General features: G+C 36.6%; 1 protein-coding gene and 1 non-coding gene across 2 annotated transcripts in view; both read left to right on the top strand.

The window, feature by feature from the left end:
* The first annotated feature begins 650 nt into the window (after window positions 1–650).
* On the top strand, window positions 651–816 carry LOC137585997 (U1 spliceosomal RNA). Its single transcript, XR_011033658.1, has one exon. It is a non-coding gene; the product is annotated as a U1 spliceosomal RNA (small nuclear RNA).
* Window positions 817–8,419: 7,603 nt separating this feature from the next.
* The window catches only part of pyd (polychaetoid), a 35,152-nt gene continuing 26,701 nt past the window's right edge, over window positions 8,420–16,870 (top strand). The window contains 2 exon segments of the mRNA XM_068301352.1: window positions 8,420–9,250; window positions 9,252–9,341. Coding sequence (XP_068157453.1) covers window positions 8,636–9,250; window positions 9,252–9,341 — 705 coding nt within the window. The 5' untranslated portion in view covers window positions 8,420–8,635.

Genomic DNA, 16,870 nt, shown 5'->3' on the forward strand with positions numbered 1-16,870 from the left:
TGTGTTTGGTGTCTGCAACTTGTTTTGCCTGCTTGTCCATCATAAGTAATAAATATATTTTTATAAACAAAAAAAGAACATGAAAAAACACAACGCTTTTGAAAAATATGCATATACTAAAATACTCATTAGAAACTTGTTTAAGCCTGAAAAAGTTTCATCAAATAAGAACCTTGAATTCATATTTCTTTTTTTTTTTTTTTGTAAATTTAAAGCTGGCCTTAATGCACGTAAATTATTACTTTTTCAGCAAACATTTTTTTCATAATTTCCTTTCATTAAAATTTTGAGAAAATTAATTGCATGCAAAATGTTGGGAAAAAAAAAACTTTAAGTTAGGGCAAGACACACGTATCAGAACTTTGACAAGCAACAAATAAGACATTAACAAGCTATAAGAAGTGATTGCATAATTAACTAATTTTAAATGATGTTCTTAAAAGTTTTGAAATGCACTATAAATTATTAAAAGTTGTGGCAATGTTTAATTACACAGACTTTGTCACACGACAAAGTATATGAGGCATAAATAGAGACATTACAGAGATTTTGTTGCATACTTTTTGAAGACTATTGTCCCGGATACTAATAATTCCCAAACAGTTCTAGTAATATACTCGTGGAAACCCTTATGCTGAGTGGAGAAAAGCATACTTACCTGACGTAGAGGTTAACCGTGATCACTTAGGCGGTTCCTCCAGAGTGAGGCTTAGCCATTGCACATTCGGCTAAGTTGACCTTTGCGATTATTCCTAATGTGAATAACTCGTGCGTATAATTTTTGTTAGCCGGGAATGGCGTTCGCGCCGTCCCGACCTTTATTAATCAATTTGAGAAAATCTAGTGTTAAACTAAAGAAGGTAATCATTCTAACTATTCTAGACCATTCTAGATGAATGTGCGCCTAAACGATTCGTTAAATAGGCAGATACACATAAAGTAGATCAGGCCTAATTGTATCATTATAACTGGTTTACCAGTTAGTTATTATGCTTATTTTGTGTGAGTTGTTTCACACTCCATCATCATGTGGAGCTTTCGGTTGGAAATAATCTCTCACACAAAGTCACAGCAGGGCGGCTATCGCTTAACCCTTCATCAAAAGATCTTTAAGCCAACTCAGCATCCACTACATTCCGTATCATAGTTGCAGGCCCTTACCATTTTTCTCATTATGTGAAATCAATACCAGCATTTTGTATCGAAATAAAAGTAACAATTGCTAGCGATATGTTGATGATGGAAAACAGAAAATGAAAACGAAACAAATTTAAATCCAATTTGTATTTTACAGTTTCAACGATTTAACAGTTTCCCATTCAAATTGTGTCAAAACAAAGTGAGTGAAGTGAGAAACCAATTTTTGCAATTGCACAAAACCAGTTAACTAAATTTTAACACCATGGCTCCAATTTGATTTATTGCCCCTGTAATTAAATGGCATCTCAAATGTCTTTGGCTCGTGTTGGGCAAAAGAAAAACAAAAACCACAAAGAGATATAAAACGAATGGGAGGGAAAAAACTCTTTGCTGGCAAATTTATTTTTATTATATGTCACCAGCACCAACAACAGTGTCGCTCACCATAATTATATAGTATATACATACATACATATATAGTCACTCGGTCGATCTTGTGGTGGTGTGTCATTCATTGTCTTTTGGATTTCTCACTCACTCCTCAGATTGTAAGTAGCTAAAAGGGTTGCCAAAGTCTCATAAGTTGCTTTAGTTGTTGTTATTTATAGTGACAGATGCAGGGCAATGTGTTTTTGGTTATCTCTTAAGAGCAGTCGGAATCATAAACTGCATATACATATGTATACATATACCTTGGAACGGAATCCATAGAATCCATTTTAATGTCAGAAAACTTTTAGTTTTCCCCTCACAAAGAACATGAATTTTTAAACATTTCAGAAAGACTTTTCTTAATGATTTATTGCCGCGTTCGGGATGAATGAAAAACATTTTAAACAAATATTGAAAAAGACATTTCCGTAAAGATTCTCGCCAAGTTTTCGTATAATTCCCATCATTCTTTACACACACATTCAACGAGTTTTCTAAGCAAGAAAGTCAGTAACGAAAACAGGTTTACCTTTTCCAAGTATTTTTGTTTTTGCTTTATATATGAGATATATGTATGTATAAACAATTGAGCCCACGTGCTAAGTTAGCAGATATTACAAGCCGTCTAAATGCTATTTAAGCAGGGTATTAGTTAAAGCAGCCAACTCTAAATATTCGTTAATATTCTGAGCTTTTAATTTTAATAGATAAAACTTTTTATCGCATCTCTTTTATGCTTCACGTCTCTGTTAATCGGTCAATGTTATCTCTGAATCATTAAGTCGCTTGATAATTTGCACTTTTCTTTAATGAATTTTTATCTCCTTTTCGTGGAGTTCTCTCGTGTCACTTGTGCCTCATAAAAGTCAACTGCAAATTGCATTTAGCAGCAGCTGTCTTTTCTCCCGTCTTGGCAATTTGTGTGCCAAGAGGTTGAAATCATTTGACATCGTTTGGAATAATAATTACTATGCAATTTTTTTCTACATACAGATATCGAATGACTTAGAGAGTAATAAATTTCGTATAGAATTAGTTACTGGACATGGGTGAAGATAATCAAAGGAGATTAATGACTTGAATAAGAGGTTTAGGAATGTTGTCACTGTTATCTTTAGCATTTACAATTTGTAATTAGATTATTTTAATTCTTATGTTTGCATAAATTTAAGTTTTCAGATCGTCTTTGAACTAGAATTTGCACAAAGCTCTTGGAAATGATTCGTTTATCTAATAAATTGTCTTTATATTGGTTTTAGGACCTTGAGAAAGAGCTGCCCTTAGATTTCTCCATTTCTAACATTAATTAATGAAATAAATTTTCAGTTGATTCGCAATCCATATACATATCTACAAACTGGTCTCTGCCTGCATGGGTTAATCAACTTTTGGCCTGTGACTGAGTATAATAGCGGTATGAGGGGTGGGTAGGGGGTATTGGATTGGAAATTGCCTTAATACCACACACGCCCATTTAGAACTGATTTAATTGCAATTGTGCAGAGCAGACATGCAATTGTTATCAAATATCGTTTGGTCATAGTCAGTAAATGGTTTGGAAACTCGAAATGCGGGTTAATCCACACACAAACACACACACACACACTCAATGGTTGTGTTAATTAACAAGTGTAATTGATAATACTAAAGGAGACAGAGAACCAAATTGGTAAGCCGAATAAACGTTCTCAGATTGTGACACACATTCAGCCAGCCAGACAGTCAGACAAACCGACAAAGAGGGAGACACTAGATGCCAAGGGGGAAAAATGGGAAAATAAATGCGTGACAAGTGGAAAAATCTTGTGTCTGTCTTTTCAGCTGGAGAAGTGTTTATTTTTATAAACAAAAAAATTGTTCAAAAGTGCGGGAGGAGCGCCAAGAGAAAAAGCGACAAAGAGACAAATTTTTAAACGTTTGGCGTTTATTTTCGCTTGACATTTCACACACTTTCACAAATAGAATCAAAAAGAAGACAAGGCTGGGGAAGGGGAGGGTAAGACACTTGTCGTCCACCACCTAGTTATCCAGAATATGAAATTGTCTCTAATAATAAGAAAAGAAAAAAGAAAAACCAAATTCTTGTGATACCCTGTGTACCTAAAAGCAGAGGAAAGGGTTTACTTAGCTTGTTGAAATTCAGAAAAAAACTTATTTATTTCAACTTATAATCTCTAAATATTTAAGATCTCTAATAACTCCAATTCATATATTCCAAATAAACCTCTGAAAAGCTAAGTCAATCTTTAGAAACAATATAGAATTCTTTCTTCAATGGATCATAAAGATGTGAATCTACTTTATAGGGTATCCGAAGGTCTTGATTCTCTCGTTCTTATTTCCATTTACTTATATTAAGCAATTTTTAGAAGAGACTACCAAAATGTTTGCTCTCCCTCGACTCGAGTCTGTCGCGCATGTCGTCTATGTATTACGCCTCCCCAACACTTCACCTCCCCAAGTCGTCTCCACTGGCACCAGGGAGGTTTTCGCTCTGCCAGAATGAAAAGTTTCTGTTCGAGAAAATCAGTTTGAAAATGTCTCGCGGTCAGTTCGGCAGAATGTGAAACAAGTTAAAGCGGAACAAAAGCCAAAAACAAATATAGAATAAAAACATTTCAAAAATATTCGTTCGTATAGGGATATGTTGCGCATTTGTCTGTGTATGTGTGTGTCTGCGGTTTATTAATGAAAATGGAAAATCATTTCAATTACTCGAAGACTTGTGCAAAATAAATGCAAATTTCTCCTATATATGTACAGCCGAAAAAAATTCATATAATTGTGGAAAATACAGTCTCTAGCACAATGTGTTGACATCATTGCTAATCCAAAAATTAACCAAAAACTATTTTAAAACGGCAAAGTAATGAATGGAAAGTGAATCTGCAGAATAAAAATTATTCGTTGAAGTGTTTGGAGAGCCCCAAAAAGTTGAAAAGAGTTTAAAATATTCCAAAGTTTTAGTGAATCTTGTTGGCAGAAAGAATACTCTGTTTTTACCTACTATTTATTGAAGAGCATATTATGACTTAAGTATAGTTTGTATGTCCATTGACTCCATATCAAATTTCCAGAGGCGCCATTGGCTTACTTCCTTTGAGTTCTATCATCATTTTCAACTCTTTTTTCCGGTTTCCCCCGACTACTTTCGTTTTTATTGTTCGCTTGCCATTAATTAAGCCCAGCCAATACTCTCGTATATGCATACGCAGTACGATCTATTCACTTGTAAAAAAGGAATTATAAATAATTGCAACAATAATATGAAGAAATATAAACAAGCATCAGGGAGCAACAACTGCTGTAATAATCCGTTGTAATTTTCATATCCGGCCTCTGTGCCTAACCAGCTGCGGGATTCTCCCTCATCTCGTCGACAAGTCGCACTCAACATTTGCCTCTTCTGTATTCTGTTTTTGCATCATCATTATTATGGTGGAAACTCTTTTGGCTCCTTCTCCAGCAAAAGGAAAGGAGTGGACAGGAGCGGTGACGTGACGTGACGAGAGGAGTGTTGATGGCAGAGGGGAGGAGGGGGTGGTTTAGGTTAAAGCTTGTCTGTGTGTTACTCCTCGTTCCAATTGTTTGACATTTTAATTGCTTTGTTGATGGATTTCAATGTTGACACTTTTGCTTTTTGCCTTATAAATTGTTAATGATGTTTTCCAATGCTGGAAATGCGAAAAAACTGTAACTGCAAAAAGGAGAAAGAAGCTTAATTACGAAAGCGGAAGCTTAAATTTAATTTCTTTGGCAATCTCTTTACTGAAATATTGCCAAAAAAGAAGATTTTAAATTCTAAATTCTAGAGTTATTTTTTTACTCTTTGTATCTTAAAATCTGCTTCAGGTCAACCGAAAAATTAAGAAAATTACTTGTACATTTTCCCATCGCTTAGATTTTCTTTACTTTAAAAAGACGAAAATATCTCAACTACCTCCGCCGAGTGAACGAAGAAACACAATCGTCTTCCGCTTCAACACCTCATTAGGGCAGCTTTTCGAGCAACCCAAAACGACTTTTAATTGTGCCCACTGGACACGGTGAAAATTCCAAAAAGGAAATAGCCTTTGCCCAAAGGAGGGAGAGCAGAGACACGCAACATGATAAATGCTCTACAAGAAAGAGAACTCGAAATGTATTTTTCAGAATCAACAATTTTCCATTTCCATTCTGCATAAACACTGAAACTGTCATTTAACATTAGTCAAAAAAAAAAAAAAAATTACCCAAGAGAAAACTAATTAAATAATTGAAAAGAAGACTTCATAAGAAGCGGACGCATGGGAATCATTTGGATATGACCAAAACCAAAAACCTCAAAATATAAACAAAGAATTAAAATTGTGAAGAAAGTTGAAAATGTCTCAAATCGATTATACCTGTTACACGGTGCCAGAGTGCTCCAGCGATGATAACGTTGATGATATCGGGGGTGGGGTTGGCGATGTGGGCAGTGATGGCACTCTGGAGAATTTGGGTCTTTCTGACTGCACCCAAGAGTCGGATGCCACTACCACATCTTCGTTGGAGCATCAAATATATAGAAATCATCATTATCGTTCCACTCGAAGTTATGGACCTCAACGCGTCTCTATGCCGATGCTGAGAGCTAGTCACTCAATAGAAATGACTCCTCAATTGGGACTTTATCACGAGGGACCCGAGCAACCGCCCAAATGGGGATATTTTGTGCCATTGGCACCAAATTGTTTCTTTAGTCCGCCCATGCAAAGAAGACGATATAGGTTAGCACCTCAAAATAAACTAAGAATTGATTTAAATTTGAAAATATAATTACTAATAGGAATGAACTTGTTCTTTACTATTTTTGCTAAATACTGTTTTTCTCCTCCTTTTTATCGCAGAGAAAAAGAAAACGATCGCAATCGCCGGGCTGTCAGTTATGGTGGCGGCGGCGGTGGAGCCTCTTCCCCACAATCGGCCACAATACCACGAGCTGCTCCACGTCGTGTGGCTCTGATGAAGGAACCGCCACCGCCACCACCCAAACCAAGTGCATTGTCATCAGACTCCACTACGCCGATTGCCACAAGCAATCAGCTTATACACAGCAAATATCCACATTCGGAATACAATCTCATCCAGAAGATCGATTCGAATAGCACATTAACGGCACCGGCGCAATACCAGCCACAGAATTTTTATGCCAACACTGGAACGATAGCCGCCTGCAGCACCACCAATGGCTATGGATCACTACTGTGTCATTCCAGTTCCACGGCCAGTCCGCAGATGGCGGTACGGAAACGGGATAAACTTTTACATCGATTTAGTGATGCAGCCACCCTTGGAAGAAAACTCAAAAAGAAGAAGAATACAAATCGAACATGCCGTTCGATGACTGAAGCTATCGAGATGCTGGCCGATCCGGTTATCGAGGATGAGTTTTTTGTGAGTACAATTAGAAATATTAAGCAAATATAGAATAGAAATACCCTTTCCTTGATATACATATACACTTTTATCTTTCCATTCACTTGTATTCATCTGTGAGATTCCATTGTATTCCATTTGGGGGGTGTATTTGTTAAGCTTCCATTAGCTCAAGCTCAGGCCCACACATAGGAACCCGAGACCAGAGACCCAACGTGTTATCGCAATTTCGTTTTGTTCTTTTTCTCTTTGTTTTTTGTATTCTTTCCATTGGAAATTCATTTTGTGTGGATTGAAAAGTCAATTTAATGTTTAGTCTCTATTTGTAGCTCGTCGCGTTTCAAACCCAAAAAAAGCATACATATGTATCTCCATACATATACACATATAATTTGATTCGAATCGAGTGGGCGGAAGTGTAAGAAAAAAGACACACAACATTTTTCTTTGCCAGAGATAAGACACAAAAAAAACCCAAAAATAAAAAAGGGCATGAAAATTAAGTGAAGTGTCTAAAAGTGTCTGAACGGTTTTCGTTAATGATACCTTAACAAAAGACAGTTAATGAAACTTTTTCGAATCGAATAGAGCTTACGACCATTTTATTGATATTCATTTTCGACAATAGAAAATACAAAATGATCTATATGACGTTTGAGATTTAAAGTTTTAGAGGAACTTATCGAATTAGAAAATAAAGATTTCTATTCCCCCTTCAATTCGATTGCAAAAATCCAAAACCTCAAAATATTTTCAAAATTTTTGTAGCACTTTTGCTTTCCATGCAATATTACACCAATTGAAAAGCCAACCTTGATCTGAAAACAATTTCTTACTTTCAATTGAACTCAATTCCTTAGTGACAAAAATATCCAAAACAACAAAAAAGAACAAAAAAAATGGGGGCGTCAATTGAATTATCTGTTTTGGTTGTTGTTTTTACTGTCTATATGGAGACGCTTTCAATAATCTGAATCGAGGAATTCAGGCCACGAAACTGTGCCTAAGCCAATAATTTGCAAATCAAGCCTTTTAATTAACCAACTCAACTGAGTTGACAGATTAGCAGACCGAACACATCTATGACATCCAGTAAATAAATCACCCACTCACCCAACCACTCAGTCAAACAGCCAGTCAGTTAGTCAGGAAGAGAAAAAAAGCAACGAACAGAAAGCAAAAGAAGTGGGCATAAAATTGTGTCAATACCTTCGATACTTACCTTCCACAAAGGTGAAATGTTGTGAGGAGTAGACTAATTGGATTAAATGCGTTGCTTTCCAAAAAGGGGGGAGGGACTACAAAGAATGCAAAACAATTCTAGTGCAATAAAATCAAACAATTGCAGTGGAAAAACGAACGTGAAAAGTGCTGAACGTCTGTGCGGGTACAAAAAAAAACGTAGAGAATTTAAAGACGATTCCAATTCATATCTGTAAACCCTTGCAGAGGTTTTAATAAAATTGTTCTGATTTTTTTTTAACCCATAAGTGGGCGTGTTCGATATACCTTTTTCAAAAATCTACACTCAAAACAGACATTCACTTAGCAAATTTATAAATTCTTTATTTAAAAAACCGTGGCATCTTTTAGGCATATTTCTGAAAAGTACAAGAAAAGTGTTGCCTACTCTTCGGCAGGGCATTGCAAATAAGCATACAAAATGAAGCCGCCTACTCGGCGCCGCAGTTTTAAAACCAAACCGAACCAGACCAAATCGAATTTCTATAATCCTCTCGTGCGTTATCGTCCCTCGGCCTATGTGAGGAATGGCATTATTGGCGGTGGTGATGGACCCGGCTCCCAGGGTATATATCAGATCGATGATAGAATCTATACGACAAGTAAAATGTTTCTACGCGATGGTTATATGTATCCCCGTCAACCTGGCCAACCAATGGATCCACGATATCCATTGGAATTGCATGAGTTTCCTCAGCAATTCGGTGCCACGGGACTCCAGTTGGTCAGCACTCCCAAAGTGCACATAGCTGGTGAATATTTGGCCAATGAGCAGCAGCAGCAGCAACAACAGCAACATCCGCAAAATCAGGATCATAATGGCTCTGTGGGTCGTCGTAGCGGTGGAGCAGCACGGAAAGCAGCCGCCGCTGAGATCAATTTAGCCAATCATGTTTATTGGCTGGGTAAACAAAGATCACGTTCGCGTTCTCGTAGCAATAGCGTCGGCAATAAGAGCATAACCAGCTGCATTGGTGGTGGAGGTGGAGAGCCAAGGGAAGCCCCCAGACCATTAATACGCAATGTGGATGATCTTTTTGCAGGCCATGCAGGCGAAACGTGATAGTGGGGCAAATGTAGAGACAGCATCCACGCATTCGTCAACACAGCGACGACGTTTCAAGAAGGTGAGTTATAAATTCTGGAGCCTCCTTTGGACCACATCAGACGAACTGGAAGAACCAAACAGTCTTTTTATATTCCTCAGGCTCATAGCTTTAATAGTAACCGATAACCCCATATACATACACACACATTCACAATGTGTCAGTTATTTTAAAGTTGCTGATTACATAATTAGTTTGATGTTTATGTTTCTCATTAAATTTGTACAAGGTAATCAATCATAAATTGATAACTAAGTAACTTCAAACCAATTGTCGAATTGTCAGCCAGTATGCAATGCAATTACATGCCAGTTGCAACATTTTTCCATTTTCATTTTCCATTTGCCACCATTATCTGCTGCCATTCACCTTAATTATCTGTTTGACAACGAATTTCAATTGTCGCCGTTGCCGACACCGATGATGATGATGATGATGATCATCATCATGAACCCATAACCATAACCAAATGGCCATCGCTCATCTGCAATGTCCAAAACGCACTGAAGCCACTCAGACACAGACTCAGAGGCACTCATTTGGCATTCGGTCGAATCAGTTGATGGCAGCGGGGAGCCCCTAGGGTGCGTCTGCGCAAAAATTAAAATTAATGATGTTCAAAATTTTCGCTTGCGGCTCGCCAACCAAACGAGAGTGTAAAATGGAAATGAATTCTGTCAAAAGGTAGAGAGGGCTATCCGCATGGCCAGAAATGGTTCAGACAGTAGCAGCTAATTTGCCAAAGGAACACACCTGCCGCCGCCATCCATTCCACCAGGTTCCACTCTGTGAGCCAATTTCCTTTTCTTTTTTTTTTTGTAATTTTTCAAAAGCCTCAAAGTCAATCCTTTTACTACTATCTTTTGACTTGCCCTTTTTGGCTCCTTTGTCTCAGCTTTTGTGGCTTGTTTTAGTCAAAAATTGAAAGAAAAAAAGCAATGCAAACAAAATCTCTTTCCTGTTTTAAGAATTTATTTTATGCATTTTAAATTGCCTGCCCAAGAGTTTTATGTCGTTTCAGTATTCGTTCTTTTGCCTTACTACTATCATCATTAGTGAGATTTCAGTTTTTCTGACTTCTTTTGCCTTCGTTTCATGTTGTTTTTGTTTCGCCCTTTAGAGTTTTGAGAAATTGCTTTTTTTGATTGTGTGTAGAATGATGTGGGCATTGAATGAAAAATTGGCGAAAAAATTAATTATAAATTGAATATTTAAAGTGAGAAATCTTTGGTTGATTATGTGCAGAAATTTTGGTTAGCTCATTAAATATTTAAATTGTGATTGAATTGAATACGATAATGTTCCAATATGGCTAGTGAATTTCTAGATATTGTGAATCTTCACGTAGGTCCTGAGTTACTCTAAATGAAAATGGTTTTCCGACATTTTAAAGGGGCTACAATCGATTAAGTTTAAACTTATGTGCCTAGGTGAAAATGTTTGTAGTTCAAATTCTCCCACAGCAGAGATATTTCTATATATATTCTTCTTATAACTCTTTAAATTTTAAACTTGGAATTCAAGTTAACCCCTTGACTAAAGCAATTTAAGTTTCATATAAATTTCTTAGCAGCACGCAAATGAGAGTTTATATAGAAGTAAATTAGGGCTGCAAGGGCACAGAGCAAGGAAGGCCGGGTTTCCATATGCAAAAATTTGCATTGCAGCTAAACCAACTATGCATATAAAGGAAGAGAAGGAGTTGGGTTCGTTCTGGCTGTTTCCCCTCTTACAGTGCAGTTGCTCGTAAATTGAATAAGCACGAAAACTGCTCCAAGCTCTGCTGGCATGTGTTATGGCATTTTATTTTAGCAAAACACCAAGGAATGGGGTGGCGAGGAGGGGGAGAGGAGCTGGGGCTTTTCGCTTGAAAAGACACCCAATTCAGAAAATGTAACAAAAAAACATAAAACAGACATTGCAAGAAGAAAGCTGAGCTAAAGTAACTTGTTAACAACATTTGTTTTGTTTTTGCTTTGTCTTGTTGCAGTCACGTGCCGGCAAAAGAAATTGAAGAAATACGCAAATGCAGTGGTTTTTAAGATTTATTTTCATTTCACTTGAAAATCCCAAATTTTATATTGAGATCAGTCAAAAGTGGTAAACGCAATGTTTACCAGAGAGATAGAGAGAGAGAGAAAAGGAATATGGATAATCTTTGGGGAGTAATAAGGACTGTGAAATGGAAGAAAATAACTCGAAGAAAGCATTCTTTATAGATTAATTTAAAAGTTGCAAGGCAATTAAAAAGTTATAAATTTGATGAAAACAATGCAAACATTTGCACCATGTTGCATACTTTAAAGGGCAGAGATCAACCACTTTTCATGTACAAAGAGTCTCGATTAAAATAAGTTTTTTAATTTCATATAGCTTTTAAATATGAGGTATTTTGTTAATCCAAGAATTGGCCCGACTGTCAGCTTCTGATGCAATCTGTGTAAATATCTATCTCCTGGCCAAATTCACTGAATCGTAATTGTCTTAAACACCTTTTGACCAACAATTATTGTATATGACTCTATAAACCAACTGTGGATCAGCCCACCATGACTCGGATTCGTGTACAAATCAAATTATCCAAGCCCAAAAACTTTAATTCGTAATGACCAGCACGCCAGCCAGGTGGCGTCGTCGTCGTCTCCGTAAGACCCCAATGGAACAATAATTGTGTCAAAAGAAAAACTTTAAAGCAAAAAAAAAAACGAAAAAAAGTAAACGCCGACATTTCAAGTAAACGAAAAAACAACAACAAAAGTGCTGCTGCTGCACGTGCTCAGCGTTTATGAGCAAATCACATAAAGTCAACAGTAAGGCCCAAAAGATAAAACTAATTTTCTGTGGTATGGGGCGGGCCGGTGCGGTGTGTGGTAAATTGCTTCACATGGGTTCAGATAATATCGCACTTTTAATTGAATTTCAAGTGGAAAGTATTTATCTGCACATTTTCGTTGTGTAAATGAAAATTCCATATAAATAAAAATCAATAGAAATACAGGCAAGGGGCGACTTGTTTGTGGTCGTCTTCTAGCTTGGCTCTTTGTTCTTTTACTCTTTTCTTTTTGCCTATTCACTGCACTTGAAAAGGTTGTCGTCGAAATGCTTGTAATATCTCAACACATGCCTTTGTTGGGCTAGGCCATGTCCATGTTTCACGTGCCCTCTCGATGACATCGTACTTGCCATTTTGCTGAACTCGAGGTAGAGAAAGGTGGCGAAATTTGTGAACAAATGAACAGAGGTCAGCCTATAAAAATTGCTAATTAGTTCGACACAGACCCACCGGGTGGTGTGGGGGGAGCCTCCTTTAGTTTCGTTGCTCTCCTTGAGTCGTGAGTATCCACTTAAGAATATTCTAAAAATCTCTTTATCTCTTCGGCACACATTCCTTAGCACTCTTATGGCCATTTAGGTTTATGCTAATTCATTTGATCACTTTAGTGACTCAATCCTTGAAGAATTTCTATGTATGTGTGTGTGTGTCTGTGCTTTTCGCTCAGTGCACTTCATTGCGAATTCACAAGCAACAAAGTCGAGCCACATTCCTATAAATACCTACCACTTCACACACTGGATCACAAAAGTTTTTCCTTTCTGCCTGGCCTTTTTATCTTTGATTGCAAACTTGAACACCGAAGCCGAAGCCAACTCCTTGGCTACGTTCCTTGTGCTTCATCATCATCGAAACACACATACAAAAAAAAATTAAATAAAATAAAAAGAGCAAGAAAAAAAAAAAAAAAAAAACGAAAATCAAAGGAGCGAGGCAATCGTTGAAAACCCGTTGCCAGTGCTGCCCATTTTTGTAGCTTTGTGGTGGCACACCACACTCACCCACACACATACACTCGCACTCGTACTCGCACACACATACGGAAAGTTGCTCGGCAACATTTTTGCGCTCATGTTGCCAGCAACAAGTTTACGTTTACATTGACGTTTTCTTTATTGTCATCTACGTTTGTACCTGAAACTCTACCTGTGCTCCGCTCTCTGTGTGTACGTTTTGTGTGTTGGGCATTTTATTTTTTGAGCATATTTTTTGAACGTTTTTCCACGTATGGACGTCGCTGTCGCTGTCGCCGTCGGCTTTTGCTTTCTTGAGCGTGTGCGTCCATTTCAAAAATCGGAGCCGCGGCGAATGGACGCGATTAACGCGAAGAATTCTGTAGACGTATTTTTTTTTTCGTTTTAGCCGCCGTGCGCCTTGATCTTTTCCGTTCACCCGTCGTTCGTCGCCTGTACTTTTTCTGTTCACGATCGATATAAAATTTTCGATAAATATTTGATAAAGTGCCAAATCCAAGTGTGTCTAAAATGTTGTGCCCTTAACGGAATAGTTAAGAAAAAAAAAAGTTGTCAAACTCGTTAATTGACGTAGAGAAAGAGAAAATCTGCATTCGATTCCAAATACAATGCGCCTGCGCAACATGTTGCATTCAAATCCCACAACTACCACAAACCGTTAATTTGCCATAGTGAATATAGCACGAAACGACAACCAGCAGCAGCAACAACCTCTCACATTTTTTGTTCAACAGTTTATTTTTGTTTTTTCGTTTGTTGGATTTAAACATTTTTTAACATTATGGATATAGTCGGCTCTGGCACGGGCAATCAACACGTTCTGCCAAATAATCACTTTCGTCATGAATCATTATTGCAACAGGTAATGATAATTATAGGGTTACCCAAAAGAGAAAAAAACCAAAAAAAAAAAACGTAGAAAACGATAGAAAATAAAAGAGGCAACTAAAGAATTTTGCGAAATCTTTTATAGTCGATTAGTTAAAGAAAAATTATTGGTTGAAGATCACTAAATACACACATTTGTTGAGATGGAAGAACAATAAAGGAATACAGGATGAACAAAGGCTATTAGAGTGCAAGAATATCTTAATTTATTTAAAAAGAAGAAGACCATATGAATATTAATCAAATTTAAATGACATTTATTGCTTTAATGTTCCATAAAACTATTTTCAAATTTATTGGGTTTGTTTTTTTAGATTAGTGTTTTAGTTAACAAAGTTGCCCTTTGGCTTTCTGATCATTTGCATAATTTTTCAAAAGGGGAACTTTAATAATAGCTGCCATCATTAGCACACGAAAGACAACCTATAGCTGAGAGGGGATTATACCATTTTTCTGAATGTTGCCTTAGATTGAAAGGTCACCAGAAATATTATTAATGAACTATTTTTGATAAAGCGAAACTTTAGAATGAGGTGAAAAGTTTTTCTCGTGTGCGTTTGTTGAGGTCACCACAAACGAAAAACATGAATATTCATTCAATTAGTTGAACAAACGCACAAATGTTCCCTTCTCTCTCCTGGTGCGGTGAGAGTTTTGCAATTAAAATTGTAAATAAATGAGAGCATTTATTTACAATTTTAATTGCAAAACTCTCACCGCACCAGCCAACATGTAAAAACTATTGAAAGAAACTCTTTGAGTTGCATCTTTTCTTTTTGTTTTTTGTTAGTTAGTTAGTTGGTTGTTTGCATTAAGTGAAAATGCATTGAGTTGGGAAATGAGGGGAAGGGGGGAGGACAGAGAAGACGACACTTTTATGGGCAATAGAAACTACCATAAATCGTTCCATAGAAAAAGAGAAAGACAAAGTAGTTGTCGGTTTGACTTGAAAATGAAGTCTCCTATTACCAAAATTGATTACCAACAATTAACCAGGCAAAACAAAAATAAATAAAATGTGCATTGAAGCCAAAGTTTGATAACCTCTGCAGAGAGGTTCAATTTCATTGATCATCTTGATATATCGGATATGTAAAAATAATATACTAGTGCCTGCTTCCATTTAATTTTTTTTGGTTTGTTTGTGCATAATTTTACAATAACAGCAGCAACGAAAATTGCAACCGAACTGGACTCTGTCATTAAGATGTCGATTGGTTGTGGCATTACGCCTTTTTGAGTAATCAAGTTGGTCAAATTACGAGTACGAGTATGTTCAAAGAAAAGCAAAAACAAGGCAACAACAAATTGCAGACTTAATGCCTGAAAACATAAACAAAAAACAAAAGATAAAAACCAGTAAACTTGTACTCATAAAATTAATTATGTTTTTGAAAGTGAAACTTTTCAAGAGTTGACCATTTTGAATAAAATGAATTACTTTGGAGAGGCTAACGGGAACGAATAGTTTATTTAAAAATTATGCAGTTTTGTTTTTAGATAAACATATATTTTTAAAAGAAAATCAACATAGTGAATCTGTTTATGGATTCTGGATAATAATGAGTAATACTTTGGATAAGCTGGATAGCCGTTTTAGTGGATCCCTTAAAGTATGCAATATCCCTTAATACAATTTCCTGTAGTGGTCGATGGAATCAAGACTAAAGGATGGCCCTCTAATGAACCAATTTTTTGTCTTTTTTAAAAGATTTAAGAGCCGGTTACTTATAATTAAACAAGTCTTGGCTTAATTTCGAACTACTTTTCAATGGCCAGAAAGACTTCATCTAAACAGCGTCAGGCTGCTTTGGACGCTTTATTATTATCATCAAATTGTGTAAATGTATCTTGACTTTTGAGCCAACCCGCATCTGCTCTTTAAATTCTTGACAATTTCTCACCTTCACATGCTGGTGCACTCTATTTATGGTGAATATAAACAAGTAGAAGCAGAAATCTAGTTTGCGTTTTTTTTTTCCCCATTTATCTAAGTGTGTGAGTGAGCCTGTGCTTAAGCTCCCCCCCATCATATGCATTAAGTTAGCCTAGGAAACTTGACATTGCTTGGACTTAACTTGGCTATCATCTTGGCTGATTGAAGATGAGACATTCACTTTTTCTATATATCGAGGCCTGCATATGGACATGATTTTTATGTGACTCTTTAAAATAATTCATGGCAATGGAATTTATAAATTGATTATAAATTCCCCACACACACACACATGATAATGATGATTATGATGTTGATGGAGCTAAAATGCCAAGCATTCTGATTTTTAATGAGTCGATTTCGAACAGATGAAAAATGTGTTTTGATATAAATGTTCAGTTTATGGTAAAATGTTCAACTTGAATATCCTTTAAGACGATTTCTATGCCAAATAAGATGCCAAGACCATAAAGAATATATCTCTACACACAAAGCAAACACACACACACACACACACAGAGTCAACAAGTTTGAAACTGGTTTCGTTGAGAGGCAAAACTCTTGAGTTGAGTGTAAAAGGGCCAATTCCACTCGAAGAGAAGAGATACAAATACAAATAAATGAAAAGAAATCAAAATAAAACTAGCTTCGAAAGAAAGAAAAAGTCTTTAGAATGAAGTCAAGTTGTTCAACTGGTTTTTCAAACCGGCCCCGGCTCGCCCTTCTGTGAGCCGATCCGATCCGAGTCAAACTAAGCCCCAACCTTTTGTCTGTACGTCTGACCGCCCTTCTACCTCTTTGGAGACTTACATATATGTATATATATATGTCCCTCTCTGGATCTTTGAGTGTGTTGCGGTTGTTGTTGTTCGATTCTTAGGTTTAACACATTGATTTATATTGGTAATTTAACGCCATT

The sequence above is a fragment of the Drosophila tropicalis genome, unplaced genomic scaffold (genome assembly GCF_018151085.1).
Source record: "Drosophila tropicalis isolate 14030-0801.00 unplaced genomic scaffold, ASM1815108v1 contig_878, whole genome shotgun sequence".
NCBI lineage: Eukaryota > Metazoa > Arthropoda > Insecta > Diptera > Drosophilidae > Drosophila > Drosophila tropicalis.